Source organism: Oncorhynchus gorbuscha, linkage group LG16 (assembly GCF_021184085.1).
Source record: "Oncorhynchus gorbuscha isolate QuinsamMale2020 ecotype Even-year linkage group LG16, OgorEven_v1.0, whole genome shotgun sequence".
Classification (NCBI taxonomy): domain Eukaryota; kingdom Metazoa; phylum Chordata; class Actinopteri; order Salmoniformes; family Salmonidae; genus Oncorhynchus; species Oncorhynchus gorbuscha.
This window is the reverse complement of record NC_060188.1, coordinates 3,212,678-3,228,044: the sequence shown is the minus strand read 5'-3', so window position 1 is coordinate 3,228,044 and position 15,367 is coordinate 3,212,678. Positions and strand designations below refer to the sequence as shown.

The 15,367-nt window shown below is 45.4% G+C and overlaps 1 protein-coding gene across 1 annotated transcript in view; it reads right to left on the bottom strand.

Annotated features, from left to right (window-relative positions):
* The window catches only part of LOC123999673 (cAMP-dependent protein kinase type I-beta regulatory subunit-like), a 432,723-nt gene that overhangs the window by 197,762 nt on the left and 219,594 nt on the right, over positions 1 to 15,367 (bottom strand). Inside the window, 2 exon segments of the mRNA XM_046305653.1 lie at positions 589 to 710; positions 6,391 to 6,451. Coding sequence (XP_046161609.1) covers positions 589 to 710; positions 6,391 to 6,451 — 183 coding nt within the window.

Here is a 15,367-nt window from a genome sequence, read left to right as displayed (position 1 = left end):
ATCACACACACTGACACACTGACACATCACACACACTGACACTGTGACACATCACACACACTGACACATCACACTAACACATCACACATATCACACTCACTGACACAGTGACACAAAGTCGGATTCTACAGCCACAAAGTCAGATTCTACAGCCACAAAGTAGGATTCTACAGCCACAAAGTCAGATTCTACAGCCACAAAGTAGGATTCTACAGCCACAAAGTCAGATTCTACAGCCACAAAGTCAGATTCTACAGCCACAAAGTCAGATTCTACAGCCACAAAGTCAGATTCTACAGCCACAAAGTAGGATTCTACAGCCACAAAGTCAGATTCTACAGCCACAAAGTCAGATTCTACAGCCACAAAGTCAAAATTGGCTACAGAAATTAGCTTTTTGTTTTTATTTTAATGTGAAGGTTAGGCATAAGGTTAGCAGTGTGGTTAAGGTTAGGGTTCAAATCTAATTTTAAGAAGATACATTGTAGAAATAGGTGAGGTTTAGCCATATTGACGACTTTGTGGCTGTGGAAGCTAGTGACAACCAGAAAAAGACATGCGTACACACAAACACACACACTCCTGTACCTCTGTGATGATGAAGAAGTCATCTCCGGGGTCTCCCTGTACCACGATCTTCTCCCCGTCCTCAAACTGGACTGGCTCCAGAGAATCAGCTACAGTCAGACGCTCCCACTTGTCCAGAGACTCTGCAGGGGGACAAGAGGGTCAACAACAGAGACAAACACTAATATTAGGCCATACGAACACACACACACACACACACACACACACACACACACACACACACACACACACACACACACACACACACACACACACACACACACACACACACACACACACACACACACACACACACACACACACACACACACACACACACACACACACACACACACACACACACACTCCTATGTTGAGAGACAGGCCCTCAATGCATACTTGAGTTAGTGTGTACTGTAGTCAGTCAATGGGTTGAGGTTTCATCACACAAAGATCTGACTATTAGATGATCTCTTTAATACAGTTTGCGGGAGACGACTGTGTCCAGTATGATTGGTGCTGAGTGTTAGAATGTAGGTGACTACACTTCAGTGTAGGGAATATCCAATTGGCTTATTGACAGAGGGGAAATAGGAAGGCACTGTCAGTGCTGATTTCTACTGGTCCCTATGCAGCAGTGTTGGGGAATAAGTGTGTGTGTGTGTGTGTGTGTGTGTGTGTGTGTGTGTGTGTGTGTGTGTGTGTGTGTGTGTGTGTGTGTGTGTGTGTGTGTGTGTGTGTGTGTGTGTGTGTGTGTGTGTGTGTGTGTGTGTGTGTGTGTGTGTGTGTGTGTGAGCGTCCCCCGCTGTGCTGGCCACAGTAGATAATGGCTCCTGTTTAAACACTCATATGTAATTGGGGCAACTCCCCTCCTTCCTACCTCACACTAATCCACTCACTCAGCAAGAGACATTACCTCCCTCCCATCTCCTCCTCCTCTCCCCATCTCTCCTCTCCCTCCTCTCCCCCGTCCCTCTTCTCCCTCCTCCCCCCTCTCCCCCCATCTTGCTCCATCCGTCCTCTCCTCCCCCTCCCTCCCCTCCATTCCCCCTCCTGCTCTCCCATCTCCCTCCTCTCCATCTCCATCTCCTCCCCCTCCCTCCTCTCCTCCCCCTCCCTCCTCCCTCTCCCCCTCCTCTTCCTCCATCTCCCTCCTCATCATCTCATCTCCCCCTCCTCCTCCTCCTCCTCCTCCATCTCCCTTCTCTCCATCTTCTCTCCCCCTCCCTCATCCTCCCTCCTCTCCCCCATTTTCCAAGTAAAGAGACAGGACGAACAGCCACCATTCATAGTGTATGACCACATCAGGGTGTGTATACTGTGTAGCAGTACAGTAGCATTTCAGTAGAAGACTACACAGGGCTCTGAAGGAGTGATTCAGCAGAGTGGATGTTTCTAGAAGGTGAGGGTATTTTCAGGTCTTGGCTATAAAAAGGTCTTATACTTGGAAATGCGCTGAGTACATGAATGCATAATTCAGCCATATATAGTATAGTGAACCATCACTGACAACCACAATGACTAAATTTAACTCCAATATTATTATCCAATTCATAGGTTTACCTTTCAAGTTAAGGGTTATGTGAGTTGTGTGGGTGAGCTGCGGCTCCATACCTATCCCGAAATGTAGCCCTCAACTTAACCATTCCGAATGAATGCCTAAACTTAACCTTCAACATTTGACGTTTACGGACAAGCGTCTGGTTCTGCAGTGGGACTGTGAGAGCTTGTTGTGTGTGGGCGTTATTGGCACGGCAAACACATGTTAACATCACCAAAGCAAGTGAAGTAGATAATAAACAGAAGTGAAATAAACAACACAAATTAACAGTAAACATTACACTCACAAAAGTTCCAAAAAATAAAGACATTTCAAATGTCATATAATTCATACAGTGTTGGAACGATGTGCAAATAGTTAAAGTACAACATGGAAAATAAATAAACATGAATATGGGTTGTATTTACAATGGTGTTTGTTCTTCACTGGTTGATCTTTTCTTGTGGATCTGTGCAGCTCAGTTTCCACTTCACTTTGTGGGCAGTGTGCACATAGGCTGACATGGCTCTCAAGAGAAGATGGCTTTCTCAATAGCAAGGCTATGATCACTGAGTTTGTACATAGTCAAAGCTTTCCTTAAGTTTGGGTCAGTCACAATGGTCAGGTATTCTGCCACTGTGTACTCTCTGTTTAGGGCCAAATAGCATTCTAGTTCACTCTGTTTTTTTGTAAATTCTTTCCAATGTGTCAAGTAATTATCTTTCCGTTTTCTCATGATTTGGTTGGGTGTAATTGTGTTGCTGTCCTGGGGATCTGTGGGGTCTGTTTGTGTTTGTGAACAGAACCCCAGGACCAGCTTGCTTAGGGGACTCTTCTTCAGGTTCAACTCTCTGTAGGTGATGGCTTTGTTTGGAAATCGCTTCCATTTAGGTGGTTGTAGAATTTAACCTCTCTTTTCTGGATTTGGATAATTAGTGGGTTTAAGTTGCACATTGAAGATATTTGGTGTTTGTCCCATTTTGTGAATTATTGGTTGGTGGGCGGACCCCTGACCACACAACCATGAAGGGCAATGGGTTTGGTATGAATTGGTATGTCAAATTTGATGTTCCTTTTGATGACATAGAATGCCCTTCTTGCCTTGTCTCTCAGATCATTCACATCTGGAAGTTACCTGTGGTGCTGATGTTTAGGCAGAGGTATGTATCGTTTTTTGTGTGTGCTCTAGGGCAACAGTGTCTCGATGTGTCTCTCTCTCTCTCTAGACCACATGTCAAACTCATTCCACAGAGGACCGAGAGTCTGCAGGTTTTCGCTCCTCCCTTGTACTTGATTGATGAGTTAATCTTACTAATTACTAAAGAACTCCCCTCACTTGGTTGTCTAGGGCTTAATTGAAAGGAATAAACTAAAACCAGCAGACACTAGGCTCTCCATGGAATGAGTTAGAAACCCCTGCACTAGACTATTGTATCACCATAGTGAGATCCTCTAGATTATTATTATTATATTATTATTACGATGTTGAAGTAACTAACAGCTAACACAGTGGTAATGTGAACCAGTCTCTGTCAGTCTCCTCACAGTATCATCATTTCACACTCTGCAGAGCCTTCACCCCACTTAACTAACCCCTTCACTGGCGGCACACTGGTCATTGGGTGTGTGTCTGGGTAAAAGAGAGAGAGTGTGTGTGTGTGTCTGCCTGTGTGTCTGCCACCAGAGAGCATGTTATTCTCTTCCCCTTTTAACCCTAAACAACATCAAGGGATTGTACCCAGTTTCGTGGCTTTCGCCAAATTCAAAGACAAACAAAAACACTCCTGCCTCCATCCCTTCCTCCCTCCCTCTCTTCCTCCTCAAAGGAGGGAGGAGAAAAGAGAGGGAAGAAAATAAGTTTGAAGAGAGAGGTGGGTGTTTGAATACGGGCCTCGTTGAGGCCGTAAAAGGAGGTTCATGGGGGAAAAGTAAATGAGAGTTAGATGAGGATAGAGCTGAGGAGGAGGAGGAAGAGGAGGAGGATGAAGAGGAGGAGGAGGAAGAGGGGAGGAGGAAGAGGAGGAGGAGGATGAAGAGGAGGAGGAGGATGAAGAGGAGGAGGAAAAGAGGCCCTGTGTGTTTACTCAGCCAGATAATAACCCCACACAGGAGGCATGTCCTCTACACACACACACACACACACACACACACACACACACACACACACACACACACACACACACACACACACACACACACACACACACACACACACACACACACACACACACACACACACACACACACACACACACACACACACACTGGGGTTGTTTTTCATGGTTTGGGTTACAGACCCCTTAGTTCCAGTGAAGGGAATGACATTCTAGACCATTTTGTGATCCCAACTTTATAGCAACAGTTTGGGGAAGGCCCTGTACTGTTTCAGCATGACAATTCCCCCATGCACAAAGCGAGGTCCATACAGAAATGATTTTTTGTCGAGATTGGTGTGGAAGAACTTGACTGGCCTGCACAGAGCCCTGACCTCAAACCCATCCAGCACCCTTTGGATGAGTTGGAACACTGCAGCCAGGCCGAATGCCCAACATTAGAGCCTGACCTCACTAATGCTCTTGTGGCTGAATGGAAGCAAGTCCCCGCAGCAATGTTCCAACATCTAGTGGAAAGACTTCCCAGAAGAGTGGAGGCTGTTATTGCAGCAAAAGGGGGACCAAATCCAAAATAATGGCCATTTATTATTTTTTGATGATGTGTGTATTGGTGTTTTATTGCTAGGTATTGCTGCACTGTTGGAGCTGTTGGAGCTAGAAACACAAGCATTTCTCTGCACCTGCAACAACATCTGCAAATCTGTGTAACCAACCAATACACGTTGATTTGATTTAATATAAAAACACACAGGTACACACACATAAAAACACACAGGTACACACACATAAAAACACACAGGTACACACACATAAAAACACACAGGTACACACACACATAAAAACACACAGGTACACACACACATAAAAACACACAGGTACACACACACATATAAAACACACAGGTACACACACACATATAAAAACACACAGGTACACACACACATAAAAACACACAGGTACACACATATAAAAACACACAGGTACACACACATATAAACACACATGTACACAAACACATAAAAACACAGGTACACACACACATAAAAACACACAGGTACACACACATAAAAACACACACAGGTACACACACACATAAAAACACACAGGTACACACACACATAAAAACACACAGGTACACACACACATAAAAACACACAGGTACACACACACATAAAAACACAGGTACACACACACATATAAACACACAGGTACACACACACATAAAAACACACAGGTACACACACATATAAACACACAGGGCCACACACACATAAAAACACACAGGTACACACACACATAAAAACACAGGTACACACACACATAAAAACACACAGGTACACACACACATAAAAACACACAGGTACACACACATAAAAACACACAGGTACACACACACAAAAAACACACAGGTACACACACACAAAAAAACACACAGGTACACACACACTCCTAAAAACACACAGGTAACACACATATAAACACACAGGTACACACACACTCCTAAAAACACACAGGTACACACACACAAAAACACACAGGTACACACATAAAAACACACAGGTACACACACACAAAACACACAGGTACACACATAAAAACACACAGGTACACACACACACATAAACACACAGGTACACACACACACCTAAAAACACACAGGTACACACACATAAAAACACACAGGTACACACACACATAAAAACACACAGGTACACACACACACAAAAACACACAGATACACACACACATAAAAATACAGAGGTACACACACACAAACACACAGGTACACACACATAAACACACAGGTACACACATAAAAACACACAGGTACACAAACATAAAAACACACAGGTACACACACACATAAAAACACACAGGTACACACACACATAAAAACACACAGGTACACACACATAAAAACACAGGTACACACACATAAACACACAGGTACACACACACATAAAAACACACAAGTACACACACACATAAAAACACACAGGTACACACACACACAAAAACACACACACAAAAACACACAGGTACACACACATAAAAACACAGGTACACACACACATAAAAACACGCATACGCCTCTCATATCAAATGCAATCTCCAACAAACCAACATGTACACACACGTATGCACGCATACGCACACACACACACTCACCGAGGATGGAGACCTTGCTCAGGAACTCTTCGTACATCTTCCTCTTCCTCAGTGTGCTACCCTGTAGAAGAGAAAACAGAGTTAGAACATGTAACAGGAGACAGGAAACAGAATACAGAAGCAGAAGGCAGAAACAGGTGGACAAGGAGAGAAGCAGCTCCAACAACAGTTCTAAAACATGGGCTTTAATGGTGGGCCACTGGGCCCATTAGTGGTAACAGTACCGTGCAGTAGGTGGGAGGTGTAAAGCACTGTGTGTGTGTGTGTGTGTGTGTGTGTGTGTGTGTGTGTGTGTGTGTGTGTGTGTGTGTGTGTGTGTGTGTGTGTGTGTGTGTGTGTGTGTGTGTGTGTGTGTGTGTGTGTGTGTGTGTGTGTGTGTGTGTGTGTGTGTGTGTGTGCTTGGCAAATTATTGTGCCCAAACACTCAAAGAGGGGGTGAATGGAGAAATGTCAGCCATTAAGGAAATGATAAGTATGTGTGTTACATTATACCTCATTGTAGATGTGTAATATCTCCTTGTACTTGAGGTGTGAACAACAGTATCAGACAATATCACACTGTGCAGTAGCTGTGACCACCTCACCCAGCCACATAGTAGGGGACTTTCCTTCATTCTGACTTCACTGTGATCAACAGGTGCTTTCTGACAAGTCTAGACCCACTCTGCTACACTACGCTCCTATTTACATCTCAGTGGGCAATGAGGGAGATGAGAGAGAGGGAGAGGGAGAGAGAGAGGGAGGGAGGGAGAGAGGAGAGGGAGAGGAAGAGGGAGAGAGAGAGAGGGCGAGAGAGAGCGAGGGAGAGAGAGAGAGAGAGGAGAGGGAGATGAGAGAGGGTGAGGGAGGGAGGGAGGGAGGGAGGGAGGGAGGGAGGGAGGGAGGGAGAGAGGAGAGGGAGAGATAGAGAGAGCGAGAGGGAGGGAAGGAGAGAGAGAGAGAGAGAGAGAGAGAGAGAGAGAGAGAGAGAGGAGAGAGAGAGAGAGAGAGAGAGAGAGAGGGGAGAGAGAGAGAGAGAGAGAGAGAGAGAGAGAGAGAGGGAGAGAGAGTGAGAGAGTATGTATGTGTGTTACATTATACCTCATTGTAGATGAGATCTCCTCGAGAGAGAGGGAGAGAGGGAGAGAGGGACAGGGAGAGAGGAGAGAGAGGGAGAGAGAGAGAGAGAGAGAGAGAGAGAGAGAGAGAGAGAGAGAGAGAGAGAGAGAGAGAGAGAGAGAGAGAGAGAGGGAGAGAGAGCAAGAGAGAGAGAGAGAGAGAGAGAGAGAGAGAGAGAGAGAGAGAGAGAGAGAGAGAGAGAGAGAGAGAGAGAGGGAGAGAGAGAGAGAGAGAGAGAGAGAGAGAGGGAGAACGAGAGAGAGAAAGGGAGAGAGAGGGAGAGAGAGGGCGAAAGAGAGAGCGAGAGGGAGAGAGAGAGAGAGAGAGAGAGAGAGAGAGAGAGAGAGAGAGAGAGAGAGAGAGAGAGAGAGAGAGAGAGAGAGAGAGAGAGAGAGAGAGAGAGAGAGAGAGAGAGACAGAGATAGAGAGAGAGAGAGAGAGAGAGAGAGAGAGAGAGAGAGAGAGAGAGAGAGAGAGAGAGAGAGAGAGAGAGAGAGAGAGAGAGAGAGAGAGAGAGAGAGAGAGAGACAGAGAGAGACAGAGATAGAGAGAGAGAGACAGAGATAGAGAGAGAGAGAAAGGAAGAGTCAAAAAAATATTGACAAAGAGAGCTGGAGAGAGAGAGACGGCGTCACCCCAGTCTGCTCCCAGGCAGCAGCAGCATTACGTTTGCATATGGAAATTATACAGTGATTCAAGACCAAGGGTGTCTTTAGTCTGGAAGTGTCTGATGAGGCCTGCTGCTGCTGCTGCCTCTAATTTAATATAATTTCATATTTTCTCTTAAAAGGGGAGAAATGTTCTCAAGCGAGTGATGCATTGATCTCCCAAGAGTAAACAGCTTGATTAAAGGAATTCTCTGGCTCTCGCCATCCACTCCCTCCTGGGTGTGTGTGTGTGTGTGTGTGTGTGTGTGTGTGTGTGTGTGTGTGTGTGTGTGTGTGTGTGTGTGTGTGTGTGTGTGTGTGTGTGTGTGTGTGTGTGTGTGTGTGTGTGTGTGTGTGTGTGTGTGTGTGTGTGTGTGTGAGAGAGAGAGAGAGAGAGAGAGAGAGAGAGAGAGAGAGAGAGAGAGAGAGAGAGAGAGAGAGAGAGAGAGAGAGAGAGAGAGAGAGAGAGAGAAAGCGAGAGTGTGTGTGTGTGTGTGTGTGTGTGTGTATGTGTGTGTGTGTGAGAGTGAAAAGCGAGAGTGTGTGTGTGTATATTTGTGTGTGTGTGAGAGAAAGGGAAAGTGTATGCATGTGTGTGTGAGTACATGTGCGTAGTGAGTAAGTACGCGTGTGTGCATGTGTTTGCGTGTGTAAAATACAGTCTGTTTTTAGTTTTACATTTTACATGACATTTTTCTGCTACCCAGACAGCCAGACAGCTTGCTTCATGACTAACATGTTTAAAGTTTTGACTGAAAACCTATTAGTAAAATCAAACCAACGTCTCAGTACTGAGAAATAGATGGTGAAAGACAGAGCGTTCTCCACTCACCAGCAGACCACACTGATGCACCAGACCATAGAATTAGGAATTAGAACACGAGACCCTGTTGTAACGTTCTACCCATGTTCTCCCAACATTCTACCAGGGCCCAGGAGAGCAGCAGACACCCCTGGAGGGCTTAAGAGCTTAGCTTGCTTACATTTCCCTGCATGTTGGCTGACTCATGGGGTTGGGAGGGTGAGAGCTGGTCTGGAACAGGTTAATGTCATCAACTCTGGTCCCAACATGGACACATGGATGGAGACAAGGGAATGTCTTTCTGGATGGAGACAAGGGAATGTCTTTCTGGATGGAGACAAGGGAATGTCTTTCTGGATGGAGACAAGGGAATGTCTTTCTGGAGTGAATGTCTGGATGGAGCTGTAGGGAATGTCTTTCTGGATGGAGCCAGGGAATGTCTTTCTGGATGGAGACCAAGGGAATGTCTTTCTGGATGGAGCTTTATCCACCTCTGTCTTGGCTGGAAGACAACCAGCCTGAATGGCCAGCCAACCCATCCACTGTGGATACCAAGGGAATTGCTTTCTTTGTCCAACATGAAACCCAAGGCTTCTCAGTCTCCTTCGTTACTCCACCAACAATGATACCAAGCCAATCAACTACACCAACGATGATACCAAGCCAATGCAACTACACCATAACCCTTTCACATTCAGATAACCATACCAAGCCAATCAACTACACCAACGATGATACCAAGCCAATCACTACACCAATGATGATACCAAGCCAATCAACTACACCAACGATGATACCAAGCCAATCAACTACACCAGATGATGATACCAAGCCAATCAGCTACACCAACGATGATACCAAGACAATCAGCTACACCAACGATGATACCAAGCCAATCAGCTACACCAACGATGATACCAAGCCAATCAACTACACCGATGATGATACCAAGCCAATCAGCTACACCAACGATGATACCAAGACAATCAGCTACACCAACGATGATACCAAGCCAATCAGCTACCCAACGATGATACCAAGCCAATCAGCTACACCAACGATGATACCAAGCCAATCAGCTACACCAACGATGATACCAAGCCAATCAGCTACACCAACGATGATACCAAGACAATCAGCTACACCAACGATGATACCAAGCCAATCAACTACACCAACGATGATACCAAGCCAATCAGCTACACCAACGATGATACCAAGCCAATCAACTACACCAACGATGATACCAAGCCAACCAACTACACCAACGATGATACCAAGCCAATCAACTACACCAACGATGATACCAAGCCAATCAACTACACCAACGATGATACCAAGCCAATCAACTACACCAAAAATGATACCAAGCCAATCAGCTACACCAACGATGATACCAAGCCAATCAACTACACCAACGATGATACCAGGCCAACCAACTACACCAACGATGATACCAAGCCAATCTACTACACCAACGATGATACCAAGCCAACCAACTACACCAACGATGATACCAAGCCAATCTACTACACCAACGATGATACCAAGCCAATCTACTACACCAACCTGAATGAAGCCAATCAACTAGGAAACTGATGATACCAGGCCAATTCCATTTACACTGCAACGATTGGATACCAGCCATCAACTACACCTGATGATACTGTCAACCACTGACATGAATGATGATGGGAAGCCAATTAACTACACCAATGGTTCGATGATACCAAGCCAACCAACTACACTGTGGCTGTCAAGCCATATTATACCTGGACGTGATACCAGTCTCATTATGTTACACCAAATGATACCAGCCAATCAACTACACAACTGATACCAGGCCAACCAGCTACACCAACGAGGATACCTCAACCAGCTAAGCCAATCAACTACACCAACGATGATACCAGGCCAACCAGCTACACCTGTGGCTGGATACAATTAATAAACATAACGATGATACCAGGCCATTCCAGCTACATTATGTTTGAGGATACCAAGCCAATCAACTAACACCATTACGATGATACCAGGCCAACCAGCTACACTAACGAGGATACCTAAATCAACTAACATCGATGATACCATAAACAACCAGCTACACCTGTATTTGTTTGTCAAGCCAATCAACTACACCAACGATGATACCAGGCCAACCAGTACACCAACGAGGATACCAAGCCAACAACTTCACTTTGGTGATGATACCAAGCCAACCAAAACAATGATGATACAGTGAATGATGTTACCTGATGATACCAGCCAGAATGACCTGTGGATACCATAAATCATTTACACCAACGATGATACCAGGCTTGCCAGCTACACCAACGAGGATACTTAGCCAATCAACTACACCAACGATGATAATATTACTTGATACCAAGCCACTACTACACCAACGAGCTGTACCAAGCCAACCAACTACACCAACGAGGATATTTAGCCAACCAAACTACACCAACGATGATGCAAGCCAACCAACATCACCCTGATGATACTCAAGCCAATCAACTGGGTGGATGATACCAAGCCAAAGAACTACATATGATGATAGAGCCAATGCAGACTACACCAACCAGATGATAAAGCCAACCAGCTTTTTGTTAATATACTCAGCCAATCAACTACACCAACGATGATCCAGGCCAACCAACTACACCAACTGATACCAGGCCAATTAACTTACCAATGATGATACATCATCTCCCAATCTACTTCTCTGAACTTACCTGAATAACATATAGGAAACTGATCATGACCAGATGTAAAACTCATTTCACTGCCATTGGTTCCACTCAGCATGCAATAATACCTGTATACTGTCAACCACTGACATGAATGATTTGGGAAGCAAACAGGTTTAAAAAAACAGTTCCTCTGATGGTTCTGGATGTCCTTGGTCTTAGGGGCCTATACATGAGGCTGTCCCACCCATATTAAACCTGCTCACGTTATACCCCAGTCTCATTAAACCTTGCCTGAATGATAAACTCTCAACTTTAAACAATGTGAAATTTGAACCCGCTCACAAAATGATTTGTTAAACCCACTCTTTTTAAGTCTGTGGCTGGATTCAATTAAAACATAACGTGTAAGTGATTCCATTTGTTGACATTAAACCCGTGGCTCCATGAAACAGTAACATCCATTACTGTAGTTAAACCCAGGCATACACTAAACCCACTTTTAAACCTAACATCACTGAGCCTTCATAAACAACCAACTTTCCTGTATTTGTTTGTCTTGCCAACGTAAACCCATGTGGCACAGTACACCCACACACACTAAAACATTCTTCAACTTGGTGGTGAGGATTCTCCATACCAAAACAATGATGTGATAACAGTGATGATGTTAACCTGATTAGCTAGAATGAACTGTGGCTCATAAACATTTCAGTCAGGCATTCAAACTTGCCATAAAGAGTTGAAATACCCGCCAATAACTACCATGTTGTATTGAATAATATGACTTGAGAACTCTGAGCTAAACAATTTCACATTAAACCCACTTTAGTGTAAACAAAGTTAAGGACAAATGCATAGCAGTAGTAAACCGAGTCATCATTAAACTGAGACTCAGTTAAACCTGGGTGATGAGATACCATACCATTAAGAATACTATATGTGAAGAGCCTCTGCCGAGTCCACAACAAACCGGATGCTGGAAAGATGTTAAGGCTCCTTTTGTTAAATTTTCATCCAGACCAGCACACGAGGGGAACCCGTTTATTTAAACCTGCTACGTTAGTTTATTAAACCCAACCTCATCATCTCCCTGGCTTCTTCTCTGGAGACCTCTCATTAAACCTATTGCTGAACACCGTTCTCAAAAACCTGTCGTTGTACATCTCACACTAAAGAGCATTGCAGATTTTGTGCCGATAAAATCAAACAGGTTTGAAAATATAAACCGTCTGGGACGCTCAAAACCCGATCAGTAAACCTCAGATTACATCTAAACCCGCTCACATTAAACCCGCTCACATTAAACCCGCTCACATTAAACCCGCTCACTTTAAACCCGCTCACATTAAACCCGCTCACATTAAACCCGCTCACATTAAACCCGCTCACATTAAACCCACTCACATTAAACCCGCTCACATTAAACCCGCTCACATTAAACCCGCTCACATTAAACCCGCTCACATTAAACCCACTCACATTAAACCCACTCACATTAAACCTGCTCACGTTAAACCCACTCACATTAAACCCACTCACATTAAACCCGCTCACGTTAAACCCGCTCACATTAAACCCACTCACATTAAACCCGCTCACATTAAACCCACTCACATTAAACCCGCTCACATTAAACCCGCTCACATTAAACCCGCTCACATTAAACCCACTCACATTAAACCCGCTCACATTAAACCCGCTCACATTAAACCCGCTCACATTAAACCCACTCACATTAAACCCGCTCACATTAAACCCGCTCACATTAAAAAAGTGTCGGTGACGTCCGCTGTCTCTATGGCATCAAATCAGCCTCTAAAGTCCATTGCGTGCAAGATGGCGCTGTCGAGCAAGATGAAACATCATTGAGCTAGCAAAGTCGAGAGTCGAGAGCTTAGAGGATGTGTCCTGCGAGCAGAGGATGAGTGCGGAGAGCGCACAGACCAGTCGAGAGACAGAATGTGGTTGAGCAAGCGGAGGATGAGTGCAGCGAGCACACAGACCAGTCGAGAGCCAGAATGTTGTTGAGCGAGCAGAGGATGAGTGCAGCGAGTACACAGACCAGTCGAGAGCCAGAATGTTGTTGAGCGAACAGAGGATGAGTGCAGCGAGTACACAGACCAGTCGAGAGTCAGAATGTTGTTGAGCGAGCAGAGGATGAGTGCAGCGAGTACACAGACCAGTCGAGAGCCAGAATGTTGTTGAGCGGGCAGAGGATGAGTGCAGCGAGTACACAGACCAGTCGAGAGCCAGAATGTTGTTGAGCGGGCAGTGGATGAGTGCAGCGAGTACACAGACCAGTCGAGAGCCAGAATGTTGTTGAGCGCGCAGAGGATGAGTGCAGCGAGTACACAGACCAGTCGAGAGCCAGAATGTTGTTGAGCGGGCAGAGGATGAGTGCAGCGAGTACACAGACCAGTCGAGAGCCAGAATGTTGTTGAGCGGGCAGAGGATGAGTGCAGCGAGTACACAGACCAGTCGAGAGCCAGAATGTTGTTGAGCGGGTAGAGGATGAGTGCAGCGAGTACACAGACCAGTCGAGAGCCAGATTGTTGTTGAGCGAGCAGAGGATGAGTGTAGCGAGCACACAGGCAGCGGGGCAAATTAAACCTGAGTTGCAATTGTGACTTTGAGTGAGAAGAACATCATTGATGCACGCAAAATATTAATTTGAGAGCACAGATTTGGGTTTTGTTCTGTTCACCACATCTCCACATGGATTTCTCCTCCCACACCAAAAACTCCTGCTCTACTAACAGCAATCTTGTACTATAATTTTGTTACAGATGAAAATTCGAGCAAATGAACTCTAGTGAACACAGCCACAAAGTCAAAATGATTATGGCTAAACCCAGCCTATTTCTACAATGTATCTGCTAACATTATCTAGCTAGTTAGTAGTTAACTATATATAAAAGTTACCAGTATCTTTGGTTTAACGAAGAGCATTGTAGCTAGCTAGCTAGTTAGTAGGTAACGTTTAACCACATATAAAAGTTATCAGTATCTTTGGTTTAACCGAGAGCATTGTAGCTTGCTAGCCAAGTTAACAAGGGGTTAGTATGGAAGGAGGACTTGGAAGACCAGCATGACTGGGATGGAGTGGTGGAGAAGGCAGAGGCCGGGGGAGAACAGACAGGAAAGGCCCTCACTGGGGAAGAGGTGCCCTGGTCAAACCCCCCCTAACCCTGGGCCACCTTATGGGACTCCTGGTCACCTTATGGGACTCCTGGTCACCTTATGGGACTCCTAGTCACCTTATGGGACTCCTGGTCACCTTATGGGACTCCTGGTCACCTTATGGGACTCCTGGTCACCTTATGGGACTCCTGGTCACCTTATGGGACTCCTGGCCACCTTATGGGACTCCTGGTCACCTTATGGGACTCCTAGTCACCTTATGGGACTCCTGGTCACCTTATGGGACTCCTGGTCACCTTATGGGACTCCTGGTCACCTTATGGGACTCCTAGTCACCTTATGGGACTCCTGGTCACCTTATGGGACTCCTGGTCACCTTATGGGACTCCTGGTCACACCTTATGGGACTCCTGGTCACCTTATGGGACTCCTAGTCACCTTATGGGACTCCTAGTCACCTTATGGGACTCCTGGTCACCTTATGGGACTCCTGGTCACCTTATGGGACTCCTGGTCACCTTATGGGACTCCTAGTCACCTTATGGGACTCCTGGTCACCTTATGGGACTCCTGGTCACCTTATGGGACTCCTGGTC